General features: G+C 41.3%; 1 protein-coding gene across 7 annotated transcripts in view; it reads left to right on the top strand.

The window, feature by feature from the left end:
- LOC149466447 (E1A-binding protein p400-like) overlaps window positions 1-27,563 on the top strand; it is a 223,006-nt gene that overhangs the window by 11,997 nt on the left and 183,446 nt on the right. For 5 of the 7 annotated variants that reach the window (XM_089672447.1, XM_089672450.1, XM_089672449.1 and 2 more), the window contains exons 2-3: window positions 2,603-3,966; window positions 6,284-6,394. In XM_089672447.1, the coding sequence (XP_089528573.1) occupies window positions 2,638-3,966; window positions 6,284-6,394 (1,440 nt within the window). In that variant the 5' untranslated portion in view covers window positions 2,603-2,637. The remainder of the gene's footprint in view (window positions 1-2,602; window positions 3,967-6,283; window positions 6,395-27,563) is intronic. The other 2 variants (XM_089672452.1, XM_089672451.1) reach the window with 1 other exon arrangement.

The raw sequence follows: 27,563 nt of genomic DNA, 5'->3' as shown, positions 1-27,563 counted from the left end.
ATGCAATTGTAACACCTCAGCAACCTTGGGATCGGGGCCGGGTACGCCTGACCTTAGCAGTGACCTGTACTCCATTGTCTGTGCTATCTGTCAGTGTGCTGCTGCTGTCTACAGGTTTATATTCTGAGGCGGAATATGTCAGTGAGGCTTCCTTTTCGTTTTCATCTGACATGCTCAAAATACTGTAGGCCTCTTTACTAGTATACCTTTCGTTGGCCACTAAATTTATAGGTACCTAGTGCGACTCCCGGGAAAAAGAGCACCTGGCTATTAGGGACTGCTTGGACCGCTACAAAAAATTTACCTGCTAGTGCTAGCAGAGATCAGGCCTGTTCTTGCTATCCCTGCACTTTTGTGTGCAGTGTATCAAGTGACAGTGATCTACTGAGACTGCACTTGCTGGGGGAGTGTGTGTGTGTCTGTGTGTGTGTGGGGGGGGGGGGGTTAAGCATAGGGACTAAACGCAGGTGCTTGCAGGTGCCAGGGCTGATCCTGCTAACGCTGCGTTTTTCGGGGGCACTATACTATTGTGAATAGTGGTATAGTGCTGATCTGATCAAAGATACTGATCTGTTCAGACACTATACTAGCAATGGAGGTTTATTGTGTATGTGAGCATGTTCCTGGCATTCAGGTTAATTGTGATGACTGATGCAGTGGCGGACAATCTGACACTATCTGGGAGGGACACTTACTGAAGCTAACGCTATCTGAAGTCGCCTGTGACACTAATACAGTGATCATTAAAAAAATCTGTACACTGTACCAATGACACTGGTGACAGGGCAGTCAAAGGGTTAACTGGGAGGCGATCAGGGGGTTAAATGTGACCTATCAGTGCTTTTACTGTGTGTGTGTGTGTGTGTGTAGTGCTTTGACTCACATGGATCTGCTTTCTCCTCCCTCTGGAACTGAATGTGTTTCAGGGAGAGAAGATTGCATAATTTCCTGTGCCTGTGTAATGTAAACACAGGCACAGGAAGATCTGTAATAGGGCACTGATCACTCAGCAGATCCAGGCCAAATATCACTGTTTTGAATCTGCTGACTGATCGGTGCTGCACTGAATCACAGTGCCAACGGGCGCGTGTGCGCTCACCCCTGGCCCGTGAACACGATGGGAGTGCAGATCAGATATATATACGTGATTTTGCAAAGGAAGTCCGCCCTTTACTGGTAAAACTGCTATAGGGCGGAGATTAGCTGGTTAAAAATAATGTGGGAGCGTCTACCATTTTGCTTTTTTGCAAAGTACAACAGGTTATGGATATGTTTCATAGAAATATTATGTTTGTTTTATTCTGCATTGTAAAAAGTTATCATATTTGCCTTCATTTCAGATAGATTAGATTAAAACCCCATCAGTTAATTTTTTGCAGCCTGTGTCCCATTGGGGAGATTTTCCTTTCCTTTTTCTCCCCTACACACAACCGGGAGTGACAGGCGATCTCTTCAAAGTGAGTGAAATGCAGTCGTCACTGCAACAAGTATCCCCATTGAGGTATTTCCATCTATTACTGGTTTAGTGACATACCAAAGTTGAAGAGTCTAGAAAGTCTAGACTAGGGGTCGTTGGCCCAAGTCCCAACCACAGCACCACCTGCCTTGAGCTTGCATGTTCTCCCTGTGCCTGCATGGGCTTCCTGCAGGCACTTCAGCTTCCTCCCACACTGCAAAGACTTGCTGTTGTACCATTGCTGACAGCGGAGTTTGAGCAGTGAGGGACACCAGACCAGACTTTTCCATCTTAAAGGGACCTCCAGGTTACTGAGAGTGTTATCTCTAAATGTGCTCTTTGATTGCGCATCTGGTGAGTGCACAGTCTTTACATGTTTTGCCACATCACCACCATACAGGATAAGATCACCAGATATTGAAGATCATCATGATCTATGCACTTCACTTTGGACTATATGAGGATCATTGATTGATTTCTTGGCACCTTACACACCAATGGTCACTACAAAGTGACGTAATTTATCACTATTCAGTTACTTTATTTCATTGCCATCACTTTACCACCGGGACCACTTTTATGTATTTATTTGCTTTATTATATGTACATATATGCATATTAATGTTTGAGATTTTCACTTTTCTATGATACCACTGAGTCACTTTATTGCAACCAGCACTTTGTCACCGATTATTTTATGATCTCTTTATTATGGTCTGCAGATGATTATAACTATTTTAGCGCTACACCCTATTTTTGTTTGTATTTTTGAAGGTTTTCTTGGTACCTTTTGGTGTTTTAGCAGCTATTTATGACTTCCAGCGCTCACTTATCCCTTTTTGTGCTAAACTAGGTGGACTTTTTTAATCTAACTATGCATATGAGGTATTCGGATAATTCACTGTCATCCTTTTTCAGATCAGTAAATCAGACCAATGTAACAAGGATAATGATGTCTCCCCCAGAGCTAGCATCTTAAAAAAACAAGTCTGCAGTGGCAGCTTTCGTATTTGCACCTGACACATTCCCTAAAATAGATTATATAAAATAAAACATCACATATACTGTAGTTTTATACAATTCTTTCAAGCATACATAATTTTAACATATTGAGTATAATTTTGTTTTTATTTTTCATTCAAACAGATTTATTCCATTTAAAGTAAAAGAAAAGGACAACAATGCATCATGGGAATGGTCCCTCAAACACTCCACGCCAGCTTCAAAGGTCCAGATCATTCACTGGCAATGAGGGAGAGGAGACATCCATGCAAACAAATTTGCCACAGTCTCCTGCACCTGCTCCATCATTTGCACCAGCGGTCAGTTCACCTGGACCCCAGTCGCCAAGTTACCAGATACAACAATTGATAATGAGCCGCAATCCAGTTGCTGGTCAGAATGTGAATATTACACTTCAAAATGTAGGACCAGTGGTTGCAGGAAATCAACAGATAACACTGACACCACTGCCTATCCCTAATCCCGCCTCCCCTGGATTCCAGTTTAGTTCCCAGACAAGGAGGTTTGAACATGGATCTCCTTCCTATATTCAGGTCACTTCTCCAATGTCTCAGCAAGTCCAAACACAAAGCCCAACACAGCCTAGTGCTGTGCCAATCCAAGCATTGCAAGGTGTTAGAGCTGCTACAGCTGGAGCTAGCTTGGGAATGTGTAGTCAGAGTCCAACACGTGGTTTTGTGGATGCTAGTGTCCTGGTGAGACAGATAAGCTTAAGTCCTTCAAATGGTGGACATTTTGTCTTTCAAGAGGGACCTGGACTTGCACAAATTGCACAGGGAGCAACAGCACAGGTACAGCTTCCATCTGGTGCTGCACAAGCCACAATAAGAGAGCGCAGGCTTTCACAGCCTCATTCTCAGACCGGAGGCACTATTCATCACCTTGGACCCCAAAGTCCCGTGGCAAGTGGGGCAAACCTGCAGACCTTGACCACACCAAGCCACATAACAACCACCAACCTTCCCCCCCAAATCAGCAGTATTATACAAGGTCAGCTTATTCAGCAACAACAAGTTCTTCATGGGCAGCAGCTGGGCAGGACCATCAGCTTTGATAGGACTTCTGGGGGAATGATAGCTGGAGTAGCTGCAGCTTCATCTTTTGGTATAACGTCACCTCCTACCCCTACAAGTCCATCACGAATCACAGGTTCCCAGGCACTTTCTAGTCTTTCTTTAACCCCAACAGTAAGTACAGTCAAGAAACAAAGTAAGAAGCTTGAGGAAATTCCTCCTGCAACTGCTGAAGATGCACAGATGAGAAAGCAGTGCTTGGAGCATCACAATAAGTATATGAAAGGCATGAAAGAAAATTTCAAGGATTACTTGATTGAGCTGTTCTTCTTGCAACATTTTCAAGGAAACATGATGGATTTCTTGGCATTTAAAAAGAAACCTTCATTGGGTCTTCAGGGTTACCTCAGGCAAAATGACTTGGACCTAGAAGAGGAAGAAGAAGAGGAGCAGTCTGAAGTTATAAATGATGAGGTAAGGTTGGTTGTTCTTCCATTTCTTAAGGCATTGCTTACTAAATTATCTTCTAATGTAATGTCTTTTTTCATGAAGTCTGCCTTGCACCTCATCTCAATGCACTTTTATAGAAGTAATGAGTACAGATTATTTTAGATAAATTTAGATTGACAAATTGCATATTTCTGTGAAGCTGTGTAATAGTACTCTATGTAAATGGAGAGCATTATCTGTCTTGTTCCTTGCTTTGCATGCTATCTACTGTATCTTTTTGGAACTGTTTTTAATTTTGGTGCTCAGATCTATGTACAGTATTCCACAATTTTAGCATAAATGACGGGTAATAAACATTGTCCATTGAACACACAGACCGCTTTAACATATGTACAGATATACAAGATAGGTGGTGAATATTGCTTGGTTAAAAAGTTTTTTAGGGAAAAAATCCCAGAGCTGGTCTTGAGTTGCATGACTGCCAGTGCTTTTATAAACAACAATAGACAATAGCAACAATATGTTTTATGTCCCTGTTGAACATTTGATGGCAAAAGCATGGTTACTTCCTGCCAAGACATACATTTAGGAGAGGAAGCTCCACATTGCACATATGCTTGAAATGATATTTCCATTATAGCCATTTATCGGCCATTATGGGGCACAGCCTGCTATTTCTATTAGGCTGTTTGTGGTTTCAATACTTTGAGACAATTCCCAAAAGAAGCATGGAGCAAGTTACAACTCCTGATTTAATGTTTTACAGTTTATGTAAATGTATTAAAGTCATTGGATCAGCACAACAACCAGTAATTTAGAGGTCAACAACTGCAGCCTATGTTTTGCTTGGTTATGGGGCTTCACTGTTCTGCATTCAGTATACTTTTTCAAAATGGGTGTCTGTTAAACGGTATGGGTACATAGAATGTAAAATCTGATTTGTAGGGCTTTTAGTTAATACCATGCCATGAGCAGTGATGTATGGTAACCATTACCAACCAATCATCTTTCTGAAATCAGAACAATAAAAGATGAGAGTTGGTTGTTAAGGGTTACTCCACTTTTTGATACTTTGTATGTTCAGTATATTAGAAATAATGTACTATTTGGATAGAGTACGGAGAGATTAGAACTTCAATCACTTTTTTATTGCTGCCTGTGCCCTTCCTGTGGAGATTTCCCTTCACTTCCTGTGTGGTCATCTGAAAAGGAAGTGAATAAATGTTATCTAGTGGGAAAAAAAGATGGCTACATTTGCCCACACTTCTGTTCTGCTAAACGCACAGGAAGTGAAAGGAGTTCTCTCCACAGGGTCATAGATGGAAATAAAATGCTGACAAAGGTTCTATCCTTGCGTACTCTACCCAGGATGAAAATATAAAATGTTTTGTTTGGATTTTAACTTTATGGACATTTCCTCTATCTGAAACATTTTTTTATTTGTATATGCATTTGGCTAAATAGTATGTTCTCTTGTATATGTTTTTATCATTGATTGTTTTTATTTAATGTCATGGTTTAGAGCAAGCAGTTCATCTTCTCAGTCTTGAGTGATGCACTTATATGGAGTGGCTGTTGCCTAACGATTAGAAAACTGAGTTTATTTTTCATGATACCCTCATTCCCCTGTCCACTTAAACAGTGTTACTTCCCTGTCACGTATTCGTGCTGTGGGCACCCAAACATTTTTTACTGACAATTCATACAAGAATAAAAGTGCAGTAATACTTATAAAGAACTAGTGATTATATTTATTACTATATCCCATAATACCTATCAGTAGATTAGTGCAGTGTAGTCACAAGTTTGACAACAGAATAAACTGATATATTTCTGCTTTATTTCTTTGTTGTCTTCCTTTTGTTCTTTCTTTTTTATTGTTTACCCACTTCTTGCTATTGCAGTGCTTCTCAGCCATCCCCAGAAGTCCTCCCTTTCTCCAAGGGTTGTGTAACCAACTATATGCTCCAGCTTCCATTGCTTCCTAAGTGTTTGGGCTCTCTTCAGTGACACCTGTCTGTCATGCCACTTTGCCTTCTTTTAGAGGTGGAGCAATGACTAACCAGTGACTCTTGATTCCAGCTTCAATGGGAACAGACAACCTGGTATCAATTATTGCTCTGTGTACAACTTAGGGCAGACCACCTTGGTATCAAATTTCCGCATTACAATTCTTCCTGACCTTCAAAAATTTATTCAGTCTTAAAAACAAAAATTTACTTTTGCACATTGCAACAAAATGCAATATTGTATGCTTACATATCTGAATCCATATAAATATGGGTGAAAAAAATTTCCAAACACAAATGATTTTCCCTGTTCTTGACATATTTCCTCTCAGGTAAAGATTGTGACAGGAAAAGATGGGCAGACTGGTACTCCTGTTGCTATAGCAACCCAGCTTCCTCCTAATGTTTCTGCTGCTTTTTCATCACAGCAGCAGCCATTTCAGGTACCTTTTTGATGGTTCTACAGTGTGGCCTCATCTCAGATTTACTTTTTTTTCCATCCATTCCAATTTTATTTTTCTAAACAGATTTTTTTATCTGTATTTCCATATTTTAAAGGCCATCCTAATCTCATAAAACTCCTTCACCCCGAGAGAAACATCAGTTTTGGAGTTTAGCCTCTAACCAACAAAGTGGGGCTACGGTGTGCTGATACTTAGCAGATCTGTTCTGAAAAGGGTTAATGATCTGCTAAGAATTGAAATCCTGTCTCTCACTGCTGCTACCAAACTCAGGGGTGAAAGGGACCAAGTAAAAGTCTTCAGATCATTCAAGTGCATGAGCCACATTTTTTTGTGATTATACACGTAAAAAGCTTGTGTGATTCTTGCATATGTTTTTAAGTTTTAATTATCCATTTTTATTGTGAAATATCCTTTTTATTTTTACCCATTGCAAATAATTATGGAGGTTTTCAGAAGATAAAATAATTGGTTTCTTAGATGTGCTTCTATTCAATCTTCAGGCAGTAATATTAATATCTGTTACCTACATACTAAAGACAACCTTTGGTGGTTGGTTATATACAAGGATACAGCCTAATTATTCCATGGGAAAGCGTGATGGTATTGGGAAGAGTTATGGTCAGTATTTATTATAGTAGGTCCATGTCAATTTAGGTGCATTTGCAAATGAATTGGTGGAAACGTATGTAAAGGAAAATTGGTTCAAACCATGTAATGTTGTTGTCCTCATCTTATCTCAGTATTGTGGGACTAAAATTATGCTGTAGAAAAGTTCATTTGTCATGACAGAAATATGGGGCTGCCATTCCCAATTACTACTTCCCAAATGCTACTTGCTTGGCTATTATACTGAGTTATTGACCAGAAAATTAACATTTATTGGCTAGACCCTTAGTGTTTTACCTGGAACAAATATGCAGATAAGTAAAGTTAGAAGGTCTCCTTGGCAATTAAGGTTCTAGTCTGTTACTCAAAGTATTGACAGACAAGCAACTAGTATTTTCAGAGAGCAAAATCGGTAATGGCAGCCTCTGTGTTTCTCTCATGACGAGTTTCCTTTAATGTAACAGTAGCATATGCTTCAAAAGGGATAATTCATACACAGCGAGATTTGGGAGGAAAGGAACAACAAAGGTGAGTACTGTCTTTGATATTTTTTATTTTTCACCATCGCTTAATTTTTCAAGATACATTTTTAAGAGCCTAATCCCTTATTCCATCTTAAGCTATCCCCTGCAGTATTACTTCACTTCAGAATTCACCAGTCTTCCAGGTTAAATGATGGCCAGCATCATTCAGTCTGCTTCCAGTGACTCCAGGCTATCATGAACCTGCCCCTAGAAGTGTATATTTGCGCTGGCCTGGGTTCACCGGAGAATACCTGAAGAGAGTGGAAGCAGGTCACATCTCTGCCGGATGCCCCGCCGCTGGAGGAAGATGAGGAATAATATGTAATTAAATCAGACCAATGACTCACGGACAAAGGTACATATGATTAATAAAAAAATTATGATTAATAAAAAAATTAATGTAAAGGGGCTACTCCAAAGGAGGGGTGGGAAGCGTGAAGGGGGGAACATTGGCTACATTTCTGCTTTATAAATTCTTTATTTATTGCTGGCAACAGGGATCACCGGAAATCAGTGACCTGGTATAAGAAGCTATGAAAAACAAAGTCAAACATTATTCATTCTCATAGTACATGCTTCAGGAAAACCATTGTCACTGTGTCCACGTCCCTTTATCTACAATATTTAAATTCCCCCTGTCCTGCCCTGAAATTATATTTTTCTATTATTATAGAAGAAAAGTAAATAGAGCAAACACTTGTCATGGGCAGAATTTACTGACGGAAACGTTACATTTTAAGAGGTTAACTATGTTAATTTTAAAATGATTGTTTTTTTTCAATCAGCTTGAGTATATTACAGGATGCCTAAATCTGCCAAAAAGTTTTTGGAAAACCTGCTCCGAAAATGTCTGATTCTCTAAACTTCTGCTTTACGCAGGCTGATAGATTTGCACCTAGAAAGTGGAAAAATAAAGCTATAATTATGCAGTATTACGTAGGCAGGGTCTGCATTTTTAAATAGTCAGTCTGGTTTAAATAGGTAAAACTATATGTAGAATCAAGATTTTTACATTATGCGGCCCACATTCACACGTTTATCCTGAAAATGGTTGTAGGTTCCCCTTAAAGATGGTCATAGACTTGTGAGAATGGCTAGACATGCAGCCAGTAGCTGTCCATCTGGCAGCATGTGTTTTGGAAGGCTCATCATAAACATGTTTACTTGGCTTGGTTGAGCATGCATGTTTGAGTTCCTGTAGGAAACTATTTAAAAGATTGGCTGAAGGCTACCTGCATCAGACTGCACCCAGCATATCTTATAGAGTTCAATGAAGCAGTCCTTCAGTATGAGTTAACAAGTGGTTGTGTGTTAAGCAGCAACTTAGAAGGGCATGTTCCTTTCTAAATGCTTTTGTTCAGCTTAGCAGAACAGCCAAGTGCTTACGATCCATCCTAGCTAAGAGTGAGGCTGATGGATGTCGGGTTCAGTTTGCCTCTTGAATGACCATGTACGCATACCTTTTATGTGAATGGACACAGATGGAATACAGACAGACACCTTCAAGTTCTAGATTTTTATTTTCTAGTGATCATAAAACGTTTTTAGACCTGTCTAGTCAATTTTACCCTGTAAAAGTGATTAGCCAGTGGATGTTTGCTGCTTCCTCAGATGCAAGAATGTTGTCTAATCTGGCTGAACATGGCTGAATTGGGTGATGATCACCTCATGTCTGTGGGGAAATAATGCTGTAAAGTATACCATAAGTGTAATTGAATAAAAAAAAAGCAGTTACATTTTATTTACACCCTCTCACAGATACGTTCACTACAGGAGCACATATGAAATGTCACCTAATGTTTCATGAATATAATGAAGCTACATTCATTCTAAGCCCTGCTCTCATTGGAGTGTTTTTGCTTGTGCACACAGCTTCATGGCCACTTCACACGTCATGGGGAGGATTATGCACAATTTCGTTCTACATGTTTGGGGATCACCATTTGAAGAATAGCATTTTGATTGCAGATTATGTTACTGCAATTTTATAAATGTATCATAACTAGTGTGTAGCCCTGTACGACAATATTGTGCGTAGTGGATTTACAACAATAAAGCCGCCTTAAAAATTACGCACTTGCCAGGTAACTGATGTGCCTAAAACAGGGCTTGACAAATTCCAGGCAACAGGTCATCATGACGTCTAGAAATTGCGTCCTGGCACCTGGGCTTTTGTCAGCTCATTCACTTTGCAGGGATGCTCAAATCATATCGCCTGATGCAGTGGACATGCTGTTTTGGACATCGGGGAGGTGGATTTTTTTTTCCCATTCAGTCCTGCTGTGGGCAAGCAACAGGGTTTACTTTTTTCTATTTCTACAACACTGTAGCATAAAGATTTGTGGGTGTGTCAGTGTCAAGCCATGTCCAATAGGATGCAATGGGCTGTAGATTAGCTGGGGTTACATGATTCTCCCTCCCAGCGGCTTTCTTAGTGGGCGGTTCTCCTGCTGAATGGAATAGTGCGGACAATGATGTGTGAATGGTTTATCCTCCTGGCAGGTACGGCTGGAAAAAGCTAGTATGTGCAAAACTGGCCTGGAACAGCACGGGGGGGGGGGGGGGGGCGCTTCTTGGAGGTGATGGACTACTTCGGAAAATCGTAACACATCCAGCGAGAAATGTGGGACCGGGCGGAGAGCCGGGCTCTGCTGAAGGGATTTATGGAGGAGATTATCATGGTTGAGCCGGTTCATACTGAACTGTAAAGTGGCTCAGCAATGAGGTGATGGTGAGACAGTGCACCAGTGTAAGGGGAGCCCAGTGTGATACACATCTTTATGGTACAAGGACATGGAGAGGGGGGTATGGGGAGTACAGAGTATGAGAACATGGGGGAGTAGGGGGTTTGGGGAGTATGAGGACATGGGGTGGGGGATGTGTATGGGGAGTACAAAGTACAACCAATGCTACGCTAAAAAAACTGGCTCCTAGATTCAAAGCAAATCTGTCCTGGCCTAAAATTTATTGTGCTCTTTCTATAGTAAGTGGTTGTACACTAGTTCCTTAGAAGTACATATGGGAACTATATTGAAGTGTGACTTTTACCAGCATCAACAATTCAAAGTTACCATTTCAAGTATCGGTAGCAGGCAGCAGTTTCTAGTCATCGGCTATTTTTACATTATCTTTGGGGCTTTACTGGTAAGTGGTGCAAGTGGACCTTACAGTGCCCCCTTCCCAAACCTAGGTATCGGTGTTTTTTACCTTACTGCCAATATACTGCATTGGATGATGCTGCACACAAGTGTCATATACATGTGTGTTTAGGCATCATGGTATAACTTTTTGTTCTGAACTGGTTCATGCTGAAGTCGATTGTTTTGAGATAAGGTACATCTGCTTCAGCTGGGTGGGTTGTCATTTAATGCATTTTTTGTTAAAGGGTTCTAATTAATGTGTAAGAAACAAAGTTCTTCAATATATGGTGGCTGTGTTGGCTGAAGGCTAGCTCATTTGGTATATCATGCACCAGGACAAGCTATACCTCTGAACAATAGTACCTACAGACATAAAGTGCAGACTGGCTATGCATACAAAATCCAGTCACTAAACAACCTTTTTTGATAAAAGATTCCACAAGCATGCTCGTCAGCTTTAGGGGAGGGGGGCACCCTAGACTCAGTAACACTCCTGGCATTGGCTTTTTGCAGGAGAAAACAATCAATCAAGAAAAATCTATCCTATTTTTGTCCCAAGAAGGCTTGGGCAGGGGATGTGTTCCTACCGGGAAAGGACTATAGACATATGAACTTTTTGAACTGACTGTAATTGACTAATTTCTGATGTCTGTAGACACCTTAAGACTTCCACTTAATGATGGAAGGAGGCGAGCAGAGCTGAAACTTCAGGTACAGGAATCTTGCCACAAGAATCACCAAGAGATATTTTGACCTGGTAGACCATTTAATGCAACATCACCTACCCAAAACTGAAATATTGAATTTTGTTTTATTATCCCTCTAATCATAGCGTATCATGAAATATGTGTTTTATTGTTCATCATTGCTCATAGAAAAGCCTACTAGTTAACATGCTTTAATCCAGAGCAGATTTCATTGGCTTATGTTATGCTTTGGCTTTGTCACATCAGCTGTCTTTGTTGGCTTTTTCCCCTTTGAACTCCCTAGCAATACTGTTTCTTTGCTTTCCCGAGCTTCTCTAACTTCTATTTTGTAGGCCTATTTATGTACTGAATTTATCAAGTCTGTTTAGCTTTACGCAGTATTTTATTTGAAGTATAACATGCCACATAGGGTTAAATAATTCAAAAATACCGATTTATTAAAAAGTAAAATTACAGTAAAAGCAAACCATGTAAAACCATATCCACAGCCCTCTTGTAATATTGTATGGAGCGGCCATACACACAGGATGGATGTGATCATTTAGAGCTTGTGTCTTTTGTTTACCATTTCAATAGAGATATATTGAAGATTGAAAAAAGTCACCCAGTCCCTTATGCCAATTCTGAGCTTTATGTTCCTGTGCAATAAATTGACAGGTTACATTGCTTACATTTATTGTCACGCTAAAATATGGCTTCGCGGTACGGTTATATCTCAATAAAACTATTGGGAAAATGAATGGGAGGTCCACCCAAAAATTATAATTTGGTTGTTTGAGGAGTGCAGTCGAATCAACCACTTACTTATATGTCTTGGGTACTCCGGTAGTAAAATCTCTCTGCCATTGTTCTAGGCAATGCTTCTGTTCACGTAGGAATTTGTGAGGTCCCAGTGTATTTTGCTGCCTACCATTTGGGACATTTCACTTCCTATACCAGAGATGCAACAACTTAGAGGGAATCTTTTTAAGTGTTGAAAGTTCCCCTCACTGTTATCACTCTAATGGGTTTCCCCATCAAACAGTTTCCGCTCACCGAATTTTTTGTTCTGGTGTTGATGCTAAAATTTTGGACTCCCCTCACTTTCCTTTTTGGTAACAATGGTCACCTGTAAAATAGAGGGGTTAATATTCCCCAAAAGGATACAGACAGTGATGACATCTTAACAAAGGGTCTAGCAAGTTCCAAAATGGAAAAAAAAGGTTTATTTGAAGATATACTTAAGATATATTATGAAATGCAACAGGTAGAACAGGAACAATTGGGCCCCTTACAAAATCTAAGAAACTGAAAAGTGGTTTAACTCTCTACACCAATATCAGTCTTGTATAGTCACTTTAAAGCCACCCTGTCTATCTGTAACAAAATCCTAAATGTCAGCACCTTGCAATGGAAGACTATTTCACCTCTCCATCAACTCGTGTCTCTTGCTTTCCCTTTGATCGCTACAATCTCTGTCAGATTCTTTAGGATTCTACACCTGTTGGATTCCTGTGTTCCTGGCTGCATGCTGCGGTTCCATTCCATGACCCCCACGTATGGTGATGGTGGGGGTTGAGGGATGGAGCCAAAACAACTACTGAATGCTAAAAATTCTGATGGAGGCAACAGCGCTGGAACACTGGAAAAGTAGAAGACATGCTTCCTCAGAGTGGTGGGTATGTTACATGTTCATTTTTAGGGAGCTGTGTTATAGGATTTTTTTACATACTGACAGGGTTGTTTTAAAGTGACCCAGTACTTTGCTTCTGCAAAGCAAATGAACAGGCTCACTTAACTGCTGCCCTGCCCAAGTGCATATATTTTCCTTTTCCTTCACTCCACTGACTTTCTATTTGCTCTTTGCTAGTAAATACAGGAAACTGTAGCACTGACATCCCACTTTACAATCTGATTGTAAACTTCTATTCAGTCCACTTTTGATCTACCAAAACTATGTAGTAGTAACTCTGCCCAAACAGTACGCTCAGTTTGCATCTGGTCAAGTTGGCTATCATACTGCAAAGTTTTTGGTAAATCTAAAGCCACTTGTAAAATTGGATTGCATGGAAATGGCCAGTTTAAAACTGAACTCCAAAAATTCAGTCACTTTATAAAATGTGCTGCATTGCTAGGAGTTAGGTCCAACGGGGTGCATTCCATCTCTTTAATTTACATTTACATTTTTACGGAGAGCTGGGAGTACAGCTATCGTTATATGTCCAGAACTCTAACGCTGGACCTTTTTGGTCTCAGCGTCTACAACTGCATAGTCACATGCAGCCGCTGTGCCCTCCCTTCATTCCTGCCCAGTCACAGATCCTTTGTATTATGTAAAACCATTCACAAAATCTTTTGTAAATGAACAGCAGAGAGGAGGGGTAGGCAAAGATGCTGTCTGTGAGGAGACCACGTATCTCCTGTCCGTGCCCTGAAATATAGTGATAGATGTAGTCCCAGAGCTCTGTAAAACTGTCAGAGCTAAGAGATAAGTCCAAGAGGTGGCATGTATCTCATTGGATTTAACTCCTACTAAGCCAGCACATTTTACAAATCAGCTGAATTCCGAGAGTTCAATTCCTAGATTTCAACCAAGACAGGACAAAGAGTATATATAAGGCTGAGAATTTACCCACCCCATTGTGGCCACAATGGGTGCCTGAGCAGACTGTTACCAGGCACCAGCACTGTCATGTGGGAGCAAGGGGAGTGAGATACATGGTTCTCCTACCTTGATGTTCTCTTCACTTCAGATGGCTGGATGGAGTGAAGGATGGAGCAGCTGGGGAGAGCGGCAGTTAAGTGTTTTGCCTTGCATATAGAGATAGCTCACAGTCACATTAGGGGTTGTAGACCACGGAGAACAACTTAAATTTGTCCAGTTAAAAGATTTTAAAATGCAGATAAGTAAATGTTGAAAATATGATGGTCTTTTGATACTACTGTAGTTCTACAGGTTCTTTCTTAAACCTAAAAATGTGTCAGTAAAAAATGCTGGTTGTCAATTTAATACATTTATTGATATATCTGTTGATATTGAGCTTAACATTTATTGAGTATAAATTTGTAATATCCTTAAATTGTACACTCACTGGCCACTTTATTAGGTACACCTGTTCAATTGCTTGGTAACACAAATTGCTAATCAGCCAATCACATGGCAGCAACTCAGTACATATAGGCATGTAGACATGCTGAAGACAACTTGCTGAAGTTCAAACCAAGCATCAGAATGGGGGAAGAAAGGGGATTTAAGTGACTTTGAACATGGCATGGTTCTTATTGTCAGAGTGGCTGGTCTGACTATTCCAAAAACTGCTGATCTATTGGGATTTTCACGCACAACCATCGCTAGGGTATACAGAGAATAAAAAACTCTACTAAAATACAGCATGAGTTATTTTATCAAGTCATGCGGTATTTTAGTAGTGAAAACCGTACGTTAATGTTTCAGCCACCAGCGGAGTTCCCCACTGACAGCTGAATGTAAAAGAAAGAATTGCCGGCAATTAAAAAATAATTAAAAAACAGTGTGGGGTCCCCCCCTCCATCCATACCAAGCCCTTCGGGTCTAATATGGATTTTGAGGGGAACCCCCAAACAAAATAAAATAAAAATGGTGTGGGGTCTCCCCAAAACCCATACCAGACCCTTATCCGAGCATGCAGCCCGGCAGGTCAGGAAGGGGGGGGGGGTGATCGAGTGCCCCCCCCTCCTGAACCATACCAGGCCACATGCCCTCAACGTGGGGGGTGCTTTGGGGCAGAGGGTATCCCCCTGCGGGCATTGTGATTGACGTTGGATCTACTTCGGGAGACATTTTTTAATTTTCTTCTTTTAATAAAGGACTTATCAAAGACTGTCTCCTGTCTTTTTTCACACTACACTTTTTTTTGTGAATGCGTAGCGGTACCATGTACCCTATACTCATTCACATGGGGGGGCGGGATCTGGGGGCCCCCTTGCTAAAGGGGGCTTCCAGATTCCGATAAGCCTCCCACCCGCAGATGTCCATAACCACAGGGTTGTGGGGAAGAGGCCCTTTTCACCATCAACATGGGGACAAGGTGCTTTGGGGGGGAGCCCCCGGCTCCAAAGCACCCCCCTATGTTGAGGGCATGTGGCCTGGTGTGGTTCAGGAAGGGGGGCGCTCGCTCGTCCCCCCTCCTTTTCCTGACCTGCCGGGCTGCATGCTCAGATAAGGGTCTGGTATGGATTTTGGGGGGGACCCCACGCCATTTTTTAAAAAATTTTGGCATGGGGGTTCACCTCAAAATCCATACCAGACCCGAAGGGCTTGGTATGGATGGGAGGGGGGACCCCACGACATGTTTTGTATTATTTTTTAATTGACAGCAATTCTTTCTTTTCAGCTGTAAGTGGGGAACCCGCTGACAGCTGAAACATTAACGCATGGTTTTCACTACTAAAATACCACATGACTTGATAAAATAACTCATGCGGTATTTTAGTAGCATTGTTTAGTGAATCCAAGTTTTTTTTTTAAAAATGCTATGCGGTATCCTACCGATATTCAGATGCTGTAAGATACTGCTTAGTGAATTGTGCCCCTGTATAGATGTCTATGCAAATTGCACCAAAAGTAGTGCATGTACTACTTTAGAAATCGTTGCAGACAATAGGGTGCAACTTGGCATATGATTTTCAAGTCGCGTGGCATGCAAATCGCGTGCCAAATCACACCCGATGTGACCGGGGTGTTAGAGGATTTTTTTTGCTCAAAAAAAGTCCAAAAATGCCGGTTTGCTGCGTTTTTCAGCATTAGAGCGTTTTACAGCTAAAAAACTCCTCTAGAAACCCAATAGTTCTGGGTTTTTTTCCAGCCAAAAAACACCTCTGCCAAAAAACATTGATTACAGTCTATGTGTGCATGGACACATAGGGGTTTATTTATTAAAGCTGGAGAGTCCAAAATCAGACTCCCTTCTGCATAGAAACCAATCAGCTTCTAACCTCAGCTTGTTCAATGAAGCTTTGGCAATGAAACCTGGAAGCTGATTGGTTTCTATGCAGAAGGGAGTCTGATTTTGGACTCTCCAGCTTTAGTAAATAAACCCCATAGGATAACATGCTGGAGAGTTTACTGGCTGTAGAAAAAAACATCAAAAGACAAAAACAGCCGCTGTAAAAACGTCCAGTGTGCATGAGGACTAAACAGGACATTTTTGGCAGGTCAGCAGGCGTTTTACTTACAAGCAGAGTAAACACATAGAGAAATGTAATGCAAAGAGGTACTGTACTTGAATGTATTTATTTTACTTTGCCCAGACATTTTTCCTACTTACTTGCAATCCATTGTATTGTGTTCCTGTTGATTAGGTGTTAAAGATTACCATAAACAATTTGTGTTCCAGTAAACCTATAATAATAGGAAAATAGCTTCTTTTGACCTATGTTGGAGACTGTGTCAACAGATTTTTATTCACTCCAAGCAGGTTTTGCATTCCCGTACAAGTCTATGGGAATGCCAAACACACTTGAAGCAGGTCAAATCACTAACAATGAATTATGAATAATCTTAGACTGAAGGCATCAAAACAAGCACAAATTTCATCGACAAACGATCTTATATGTTGCATGTTCTTAGGCTGGTGTCTTCATCCTTAAAGCCCATCTCCAGGAAAGAATGCTCTCTTGCAGTGATGTCCTTGTACTGCAAAGGTTAAAAGGAAAGTGTGGGTTTAAAAAAAACAAAACAGTTATACTTCCTTAAGTACTGTAGATGCAATATCGGTCCGATTCTGAATGTTACTCACAATATTCAGCGCTTCTGTCATAAATATATATAGTGCATCCAAATAAATGCCAAATAAATAGCATTTATTTGGATGCACTTTATATATTTACGATAGAAGCGCTGTATATTGTGAGTAACTTTCAGTTTTGTACAACATTGTCTATAATACAGCTGCTGTATAGGGGAGGGGGTGTTTTCTGAAGTTTTTCAGCACTGGTGTTTTTGTTCATTAGTAATTATCGATCCGATTCTGCAGCTGTCTCCTACTGGCTCTACAGCAAGAACTGAATGTTCAAAGACCACTGATCGCTCAGTTCTCAGGCCCGGTCTGAGCAGAGAGTAGTGATTGTCAGTGCTCACTGGAGCACTGGGCTGTAGAGGGAGTGTGAGTGGCTGGTTCAGGATTGCAGCTGAGCACCAAGAGGCTGAGCCAGCACTCCTGTGGTCTGCAGAAGTTTGTCCAAAAGAGCTTTGGTTACACTGTTCCTTTAAATGCTCATGTAGTCTTGGGGACCAGGAACACAGTTTTACTTACCTGATCCACCATTTCCCTGGAAGCCAGTGCTTTCCTTACTGTCCCTTGGCATTCTCACCTCCAATGCAAGGCTATGGGCTTTGTACTGGACATGAGGGTGTTGGAGGATCTGTGACTAGCAGAGCATAGAAGAGAAGAGGCTGCAGGCATCAGTCTCACAGCCTCCATGGAGCCTGAGAGAGTAGAGGATCTAGTACGTAAAACTGCATTTTGTGCCTCCTAGACCTAAATGAGTGTTTAACACTTGCAGTGTGGGGGCACTTTCAGTTTCTTTTTTTTTCAGTAGCATATTTTGCTCCCCTACTAGCAGTGATTCGGCTACCATAGGCCTTTTGCACACTGCAGCTTAAAAAAGCTCAAAACAGCGTTTTTCTTTTTTGCTGATCTTAAATCCACCCCATTGTTTACAATGTACTTGTACACACAGGCGTGTAAACAAGCACTGTGTAAAAAAAGAAAGAAGAAAAATCTGTGTTCCTGTCAGTATTTTGTGCCAGTATTACAAATACTCGCATATGAGCTTAATTGTTTTGAACATTCATAGATTTTACCTATGGGGAATGTCTTGTACGTACAAATGTGCGCAACACAAAAGACACTGAAATTACCTCCAGAAATTCTGATGCTCAAAAATCAGTATTGTGTGCAAGAGGCATTATACGCTCTAAAATACAGGGCATGTATACAGGAATCGTGAAGAGAACAGAGTCTTAACCCCAACCTGAAAGACTTCACCTCATCTTTTGTAAACTCTACAGGATAAGTTCACATTTTTTTGCAGGTAAAAAAAAATGTGCATTTACTATTTTTTGTTTTAAGAGCCTGTAAAGCATTGCACCAGCAATCAGTAGATCGCTGGAGCCATATAGATCTTTCACCTCTCACAGACTATTAGTGTAATCGGTCTGCTCTTACCCCGTACAAGCAGATGGTTTTACACTGACAGGAAGAATAAATGAACTACCACAGCACTCAGCAGCTGTGCCCTGCAAGGCTGCGCTTTCTTTGAATTGTGGCAGCAAGTACGGAGAGAAGATCCCCGGCTCGCTGCCACAAAGGGGAGGGGGGGGATCAGGGGGAACTTGTTACATGTTATACCCTAAATCTGGGTGTAACGTGTTCAGAAGGGTGAACTTATTCTTTAGCAGATAGAGAGGCTTGTGCATTTGAAAGTTCATGTACTGTATATATTTGAATGCCCATAGCCTGGTTCACAGTTCGAGTATAAGCCTAACTACTGTATATGTCACTGACTCAGAACCTGTATACATTTTGAAGTTGCAATTTTAAAACTGCATACTTACAGTTCAGTGAAGCTGTAGGGACAAGATGACAGCTCAGAATCTAGAACTTCTAAATAAAAATTTAAAATGGCTACACCCATATAATCCAAGTGGTGGTTGATAAGTTATTATGGTTTTGGCAATATCTGCATGACATACAGTCAGGTCCATAAATATTGGGACATCGACACAATTCTAACATTTTTGGCTCTATACACCACCACAATGGATTTGAAATGAAACGAACAAGATGTGCTTTAACTGCAGACTGCCAGCTTTAATTTGAGGGTATTTACATCCAAATCAGGTGAACGGTGTAGGAATTACAACAGTTTGCATATGTGCCTCCCACTTATTAAGGGACCAAAAGTAATGGGACAATTGGCTTCTCAGCTGTTCCATGGCCTGGTGTGTGTTATTTCCTCATTATCCCAATTACAATGAGCAGATAAAAGGTCCAGAGTTCATTTCAAGTGTGCTATTTGCATTTGGAATCTGTTGCTGTCAACTCTCAAGATGAGATCCAAAGAGCTGTCACTATCAGTGAAGCAAGCCATCATTAGGTTGAAAAAACAAAACAAACCCATCAGAGAGATAGCAAAAACATTAGGCGTGGCCAAAACAACTGTTTGGAACATTCTTAAAAAGAAGGAATGCACCGGTGAGCTCAGCAACACCAAAAGACCTGGAAGACCACGGAAAACAACTGTGGTGGATGACCGAAGAATTCTTTCCCTGGTGAAGAAAACACCCTTCACAACAGTTGGCCAGATCAAGAACACTCTCCAGGAGGTAGGTGTATGTGTGTCAAAGTCACCAATCAAGAGAAGACTTCACCAGAGTGAATACAGAGGGTTCACCACAAGATGGAAACCATTGGTGAGCCTCAAAAACAGGAAGGCCAGATTAGAGTTTGCCAAACGACATCTAAAAAAGCCTTCACAGTTCTGGAACAACATCCTATGGACAGATGAGACCAGGATCAACTTGTACCAGAGTGATGGGAAGAGAAGAGTATGGAGAAGGAAAGGAACTGCTCATGATCCTAAGCATACCACCTCATCAGTGAAGCATGGTGGTGGCAGTGTCATGGCGTGGGCATGTATGGCTGCCAATGGAACTGCTTCTCTTGTATTTATTGATGATGTGACTGCTGACAAAAGCAGCAGGATGAATTCTGAAGTGTTTCGGGCAATATTATCTGCTCATATTCAGCCAAATGCTTCAGAACTCATTGGACGCCGCTTCACAGTGCAGATGGACAATGACCCAAAGCATAGTGCAAAAGCAACCAAAGAGTTTTTTAAGGGAAAGAAGTGGAATGTTATGCAATGGCCAAGTCAATCACCTGACCTGAATCCGATTGAGCATGCATTTCACTTGCTGAAGACAAAACTGAAGGGAAAATGCCCCAAGAACAAGCAGGAACTGAAGACAGTTGCAGTAGAGACCTGGCAGAGCATCACCAGGGATGAAACCCAGCGTCTGGTGATGTCTATGCGTTCCAGACTTCAGGCTGTAATTGACTGCAAAGGATTTGCAACCAAGTATTAAAAAGTGAAAGTTTGATTTATGATTATTATTCTGTCCCATTACTTTTGGTTCCTTAATAAGTGGGAGGCACATATGCAAACTGTTGTAATTCCTACATCGTTCACCTGATTTGGATGTAAATACCCTCAAATTAAAGCTGACACTCTGCAGTTAAAGCACATCTTGTTTGTTTCATTTCAAATCCATCGTGGTGGTGTATAGAGCCAAAAATGTTAGAATTGTGTCGATGTCCCAATATTTATGGACCTGACTGTATGTGATGTCAACGACTGCAAAATATTGGTTTACCTGCTCCAGAAATTATGGACAATTTCCCTTTACAGGCAACAGGCCTAAGGCTGGGTGCACACGGGTTGAAAATGGTCGGTTTGGCTGGAACCGTCCGACTTTCAGCCCGTATGTACAGTTCCCTGTAAGACAGAAGCCAGTCTCAAGACTTTTTTCTGATGACCGGACATGCTGGAAAACCAGCATCCGAGAACTGATCAGTGTGTTCTGGCAGGAGAATGGGGGGGTGGTCCCCCTGTCAGAATACAATAGCTAAGAGGGTAGATAGCCACAGTAACTTCGCTTTTGTACAGTGATCTATACGTTTCTTTTTTGTTCAGCCTATTGGGTTGAATGGAAATGGAAAAAAGCTTATAGTGAGTGCCCCGCATAAAGGAACCGTAGCACTGTGTCTTTTTACTGTTATTATTACATGGGATTTATATAGCACCACCAGTTTGTGTAGTACTTTACAGAATAAAGGGATACAAGGGGATTAAGAGGGCCCTGCTCATTAGAATCTTTAATCTAGTGGGAGGATAATAACTGTGTTATAAACAGTATTAATGATAAGATCTTATACGCTTCCACACAAGCGACCAAACTACTAAACTAAAGCAAAAAGCAGCAAGCATCAAAAACGTGTTCCACCACTAAAATAACTTTATAAGAGAAAATAGTGCTGCGCTAAAAAAACTACTACCCCTACACACAAATATTAACAAAATCAATATATATAATATCCAACTTGATGCGTAATTATTGATAATAATGTCCTAAGTGTAATAGCACACAAATATTAGTTACATAAACCAACTGGTGTAAATAAGGTCCAGATAGCCCCCTATAATGGGGTAGCAACCACTAATCAGTGATGGACTATTGAACATATAATATACACAATGAACAAAAGATATATATAATCATATAAACAATGTGAAAACAAATACAAAGTGACAGTCCATATAGAAGTGAATAACAAAGGTATAATTCCTTGAATCTTCTCTTTTAATATACACATGTGATATCCATTACTACCAGGCATGCATGCTCACCTCCACTGATTTACCCACATCACATAGGTCAAATAGGGCAATACTCCAAATCCTCCTTTCCTCTGTGTGTCCTGGTCACTGAGAGCTCCACATTACCGGAACCAATAGGATATCCTGTATGGGTAAATAAGAGAAAAGGGACCCCTCATAGCACAGTAACATTAGTGTATTAAAACTTCATAAAAGCAAAGAATGCACTCACGAGTAAAGGGGCTAAATTGCCCTCAAACAGCCTTGATACTTTGTAAACAAAGATGACGGCGATCGTTGCCATAACCTGAAATGACGTCAACACACTTTTCTCCGACATATTGCGTCACGCATCACTTTGACTTCATCAGGGATCCCTGATTTGGCAGTTTTTGGGGAGGCGCAAGTACCTGGTTTTGACAGGTACCCCCTTCCACTTCCAGCTCAGTTTGGCCCCCCTCCTTCCCCCTGCAGTCTTGTTGGACACTTCACAGGTCCCAGAAGATTACAGGACCAATCACAAGGCACTGTGCGACTCCCCCATGAACAGTAGGATACCGGCTGTAAAGCCGCAAGGCTTCACTTCCGGTTTCCCGTAATTACAGTGCTGGCACTGGGAACCCAGAGGATAGTGAAGAACTAGCCCGGGTGATGACTGTGCCGAACCCCTGGAAAGGTGTCCTTATATTAAAAATCAGCAGCTACAGTATTTGTAGCTGTTGACTTTTACATTTTTGGGGGAACCTGGAACCATTCTTAAGGCCCAAGCTGGCATAAGTAAACATAAACACACAGAGGCAATGGGAACTAGTAGTAGTGCATGGAGGCACACAGAATCACCGTGAGCAGTAATGCACAGAGACAAACAGGAATCACTAAGAACAGATAGAAATGCACAGAGCAAGAAGCAGACTAGGAATACAAAGGGAGACAGTGAAGCAGGCTGCAAACATAATGAAAGGAAGGTTGAATCTCACAGGGGAAGGAGGTGCTAAAAGGTCGACACCTGGTAAATGAGGCATTTTACCAAATAAATGGGTATAATATTGTGTTTGCACTACATTTTACAAGCCAATCTGATGTTACATCCTGTAAAATAATACTCTGTTAAATGTATAAAAAAAACCCAAAACATTTTAAATGTTCCTAAAAAAGATGTTTAAAATAAATGAGTCCCTGCAAAGAAGACATGGAATACCCACCTCTTCTGCTGGCAACAATAACCCCTCTGCCGTATTGAAGTCAGACTCCCGGCTGAAGATCCTGCAGAATTCATCACTTCCAGACATGGGGATTTCCAGGTCCACGCTGCTGGCTGTGGTTTCATTCTGCAGGCGCTTACATCAAATGTGGACACATTAGTGATGTTTAGGGTTTACTGGTTCGCAGTGGGGGATCAGGAAGCCGACACACTGAATTGTGAGAAGGACAAGATAAGGGTGGTGGAAAAACTTTTTTTTTTTTTTTTAAGAAAAATAAAGCAAAACCGAATGGTTAAGAATGACAAGCAAATGCTTAAGTCAGATCACAGAATCTTCCAAGTAGTTCTATATTTTGATATATATAATAATGATGATATATCTAATAAGCTGTAAGGGGAGTCACATGATCAACCATGGCCAGAAATACTCGGGTATTTCACTTTGCTCCACCTGGCCATATGGATTGGCCTGGGAACAAAAAAAGGTAATTATATGCTGCTGGGGAAGGAGAGAGGTTTTTTTTTTTTTGTAAAATTCTTTCTATTGAGTTTTAGCAGTTGGTACAGCCATCAAGACAGTAACAAAAAACCGCCCCAGCAATTTTGGATGCACAGGCAGAGTAAAAAAATGTGTAACCCATGGAAAACCATGAGTGGCAAGGCACAATAGGCCAGTAAACACGGTCATATTCAACACAAACAATGGCTAGGACATAGCTCAAAACAAAATCTAGTCAGAGACGGTGTCAGATGAAGCTGTCCATTCCCCCATATCTTGGCAAACTTAGTAAAAGCCCCCTACTTAGATAGGCAAGCCTTATAGAATGGAACTGCTTTATTCACCTAGGATTTCCACTCTGCTAGAGTAGGTGCAAATTATATCTTCCATGACAAAATAATTAACTTCCTAGCAAAAAATAACAGTAAAGTAAGGAGCATGCGGTTTGCTTTTGTGGTGGCCAATGGCTCAATCAGATTCAGAAAGCAAACTTCAATTGTAAAAGGTACAGAAATAGAGGTAACAGAGGTGATGCAAGTTAACACTGCCTGCCAGAAGGGCTTAATGTTGAAGCACTCCCAAGAAATATGCTTGAAGTCAGCTGTAGGTGCAGAATATCTCCAACATAGAGAAGACTGGCCCTTGTATATCCTAGCGAGCCTAGCTGGGGTAAAATATACCCTATGCAAAAATTTAAAATATATCAGACTCTCTCTAGTAGATATCGGACAACTGAAAGGAGCCTCTCAGACATCATCCGGTCTAGACCAGGAGCCACTGCATCCAAGACTGATTTATATGGACTGAGCAACTTCATTTTTTCTGGGAAAAGATCCTTGTATATAGTGGACAGTGAGTTAGTTAATGATGCATCCCGGACCAAGGATCCCAGATCACTGGATTCGAGGATAAGAGACCTAGATCCAAATTGCATCCAAATGCATGCCTTAATTGGATCTATCTAAAAAAATGTGTGTTGGATAACTGGTAACAGGTCATCAAAGGACATCGGGGAGCCCTGACAGACAATGGGGTTGGTTCACAAATAGGCTCTGCACCTCAAGTGCATTTGGAAGTGCACTGTAAGTGCAGTTGCTCTAGATCTGAGGGGAACATGCTCTAGATCTGAGGGAAAATAAAAAACAGCATTTTTGCTTGCACATTATTGGATGAAAGAAAACAGCAGAGCTTTGCCTTATTTCAGAGCTTCCCCTCGGATCTAAAGCAAGTGCACTTGCAGTGAAAAAGTATATTTACCTTTAGTAAATCAATCCCATTGTGTTGTAACGTCCTCACTCCAAACTAGTCCACACTACTGGGTTTGGATAAGCAAAAAAATTGGTCAAGTTCAGGTTCCTCCATAATGGACTGGAAGGAGAGAATTTAAGTGTGCTTTTAAATTGTCCATGAAGGGGAAACTTTTAAAGTCAGAAAGTTCACATAATGTACCAGCTTGTAAAAGAGCAGTGTGAACAGTAAGCTCTCACATAGCATTTGCAGAACTTTCAGCAAGCTATATTTGAAGCTTTTAAAGTACTATTCAGCTTCACTTTGTAAATGTTGAACACAGATCCTAATAGGAGTGCTGATTGCATTGATTGTGAAGACGCTAGCAGGCTTCAGCACTTCTTATAGCTTTTTGAAAGCCTGCTTAACACTTCTAACAGCTTGTTTAAAGTGACAATCTGCCTCCCATTAGGAGTATATTATTTCCAAACAGGAGCTAAAGGGCTCTATAAAGGCTTAGGCCCCTTTCACACGGGCGGACTGATCGGGTCCGTCTGGCAGTTTTTTAGGCAGACCCCATCGGACCCTCCATTGTCCGGACATGTGTCCTTTTACACCTGCCAACATCCGATCCTATCCATAAAAAACAGACAAATGGGGATCCGTTCCCCGTCTGTCTAACAGATTGGATTGGATTGCTGTCAGGTGTAAACGGACAGGCGGTCCATTTACATGAGACCGCTCCATAGAGAACAGCAGACCTATCATCTACCTAATCAATGGACAGATCCCCTGCTGAGCAGGCAGATCCGTTTGGTGAAGTCCACCCCTGTGAATGGGGCCTTAGAGAAAGCTGCTCGAAGATTGCTGAAAACTTTGCAAAAGCATGCTGAAAAGTTCTTAAAATCTCGCTGTTCACACTGATCTTATATAACCTGACACCCATGTGAAACAGCCCCTTTCACACAGGTGATCTGATTAGGTCTGCCTGTCAGTTTTTCAGGCAGGCCTGATCAGGCGGTCCATGTATCTCTATGGACCGGCGGGTGTAAACGGACTTGCCTGCCTCCGATCCTATCCAGTCTGCAAAAAAACAATGAAAAGGGATCCACGCTCCTTCATCTAGGCAGATTTGAGGGCAGTCAGGTAGAAAAGGACAGTTGGTCCATTTACACTTGACTGCCCATAGAGCAGAGTGGGCTCTGTCCATGTCCGCTCTGCATAAACTGAGCAGACACGGACCTGTCATCTGGCTGGGCCAGATCCTCTGCTGAGCAAAGCAGATTTTGCCCCCGCATGAAAGAGATCTGAATCTGCGTTACTGAGAGTATACTTTGTGAGGCCTGTGATACCCTCTCTTCCTTTTGTCACCAGCTACACTGAAACTTCAAAGGCATGTTCAAATCAGATTTATTGCAGTGATAAACTTCTTAAAATCAACAATGTTTTTCCATTTCTCTTTTTATGTGTGAAACAATGTTCAGTCTCCTGAGGGCTTGTTTAGGAATTCCTTGTCTGGATTATAAGCAAATGATTTTGGATTACTAACTGTGGTTTAACCATTTGGTCTGTAGTCCCTGTATGTATTTCAAGATTTAAATTATAATATCTTTTTTTAATATATCAATCTTCAATTTTAAAGCTAGGCACACTTTGCAATCTTATTGTACCACCTCATTTAGAGTTACTAACAATTAAAGCAAGGGCCTGCTTGAGTATAAGTTGATTGTTTAGATAGGTCCTAGCTCTGCATAGTTGGTGGTGCTCCAGATTTATTTATGTTTTGTTTACATGGTGCCCCACGGTGCTTGCCGAATTCCTGATCCTGTGAACAAAACAAAAAAAAAGTGAACTGTGAAATCACAGCACACAAAGGACTTGCCACAAGGTTCCTGACAAGGGCAAGGTACTCTAGTCCACCTTGGCCAAAAATAGGCAAACTTTGCTCTTTAGGGAGTTGCTGAAGCCAGTCCATCAAGTGAGGTGAGATTGAGGGCTCTCCTGAAGAGGGATCCATGATGGGGAGAGGAAAAAGACTTGAAAGCCACCAATCCTCTCCCCGACATGAGGGGAAAAAATGAACGTGCCAAGTGCAATACACATGACAAGCCTTTCAGCAGGTATAAAGATTACTCTAGGCTAGCCAAAACTCCTGCCCAAAAGAGTGTGCAAGTAATACAAAGCTATGCGACCTACTGTTGGTGAAACTCAGTGAGGTCCCAAACAATGAAAACCCACAGTGTTTCTCCAGCACCCCTGGGGCACCAACCCCCAGGGGGCAAATCACCTGGAGCTCCTTGCGCCCTGCAGGCCCTGGCCAGACATGCGCAGCCCTATCCCTAATTGAAAGTCATTGGCACTTAAGGAGGGCCTGCTTACAATTGGGGACAAGTCTGGTGCACAAGGACAGTATCAAACCAGGAGGAAACCTCCCCAGAGAATACATTAATGTAAAAAAAAACCTTTAGCCTTTACAATCACTTTCAATGAGGGTCAACAAAGACTATTTTGATTCTGTTATCAAGAATACCAAATAATTTTTTGCCAAGGATTACCTCTGAGTGAAGTGTTTTGCCATCTCCAGTCCAAAAATAGAATGCATATATGATTCCTTAACCCCTTTCTATGCATATTCTGTTTATTAATTTTCCCCAGCATGATGCCCAACAATTCTCCCCCATTTGAGAGACAGCAGATGACACTTTGCACGGCTGTCAATCCTTGCTGTCACTGAAAGCTCAGGTCCCAAGTGACGATCGGGTAAGCAATAAGGGTGGTTTCCAGTCATTTTATATCTATGTTGGCTTTGATATAGTGATTACTGCTACTTTGATGCTGCAGTA

This window comes from Staurois parvus, unplaced genomic scaffold (assembly GCF_062004578.1).
Source record: "Staurois parvus isolate SC_StPar_1 unplaced genomic scaffold, SC_StPar_1.0 ptg000129l, whole genome shotgun sequence".
In the NCBI taxonomy this organism is placed as follows: Eukaryota; Metazoa; Chordata; class Amphibia; order Anura; family Ranidae; genus Staurois; species Staurois parvus.
Note: the sequence above shows the minus strand (reverse complement) of the source record. Positions and strands in the feature narration are given on the sequence as shown.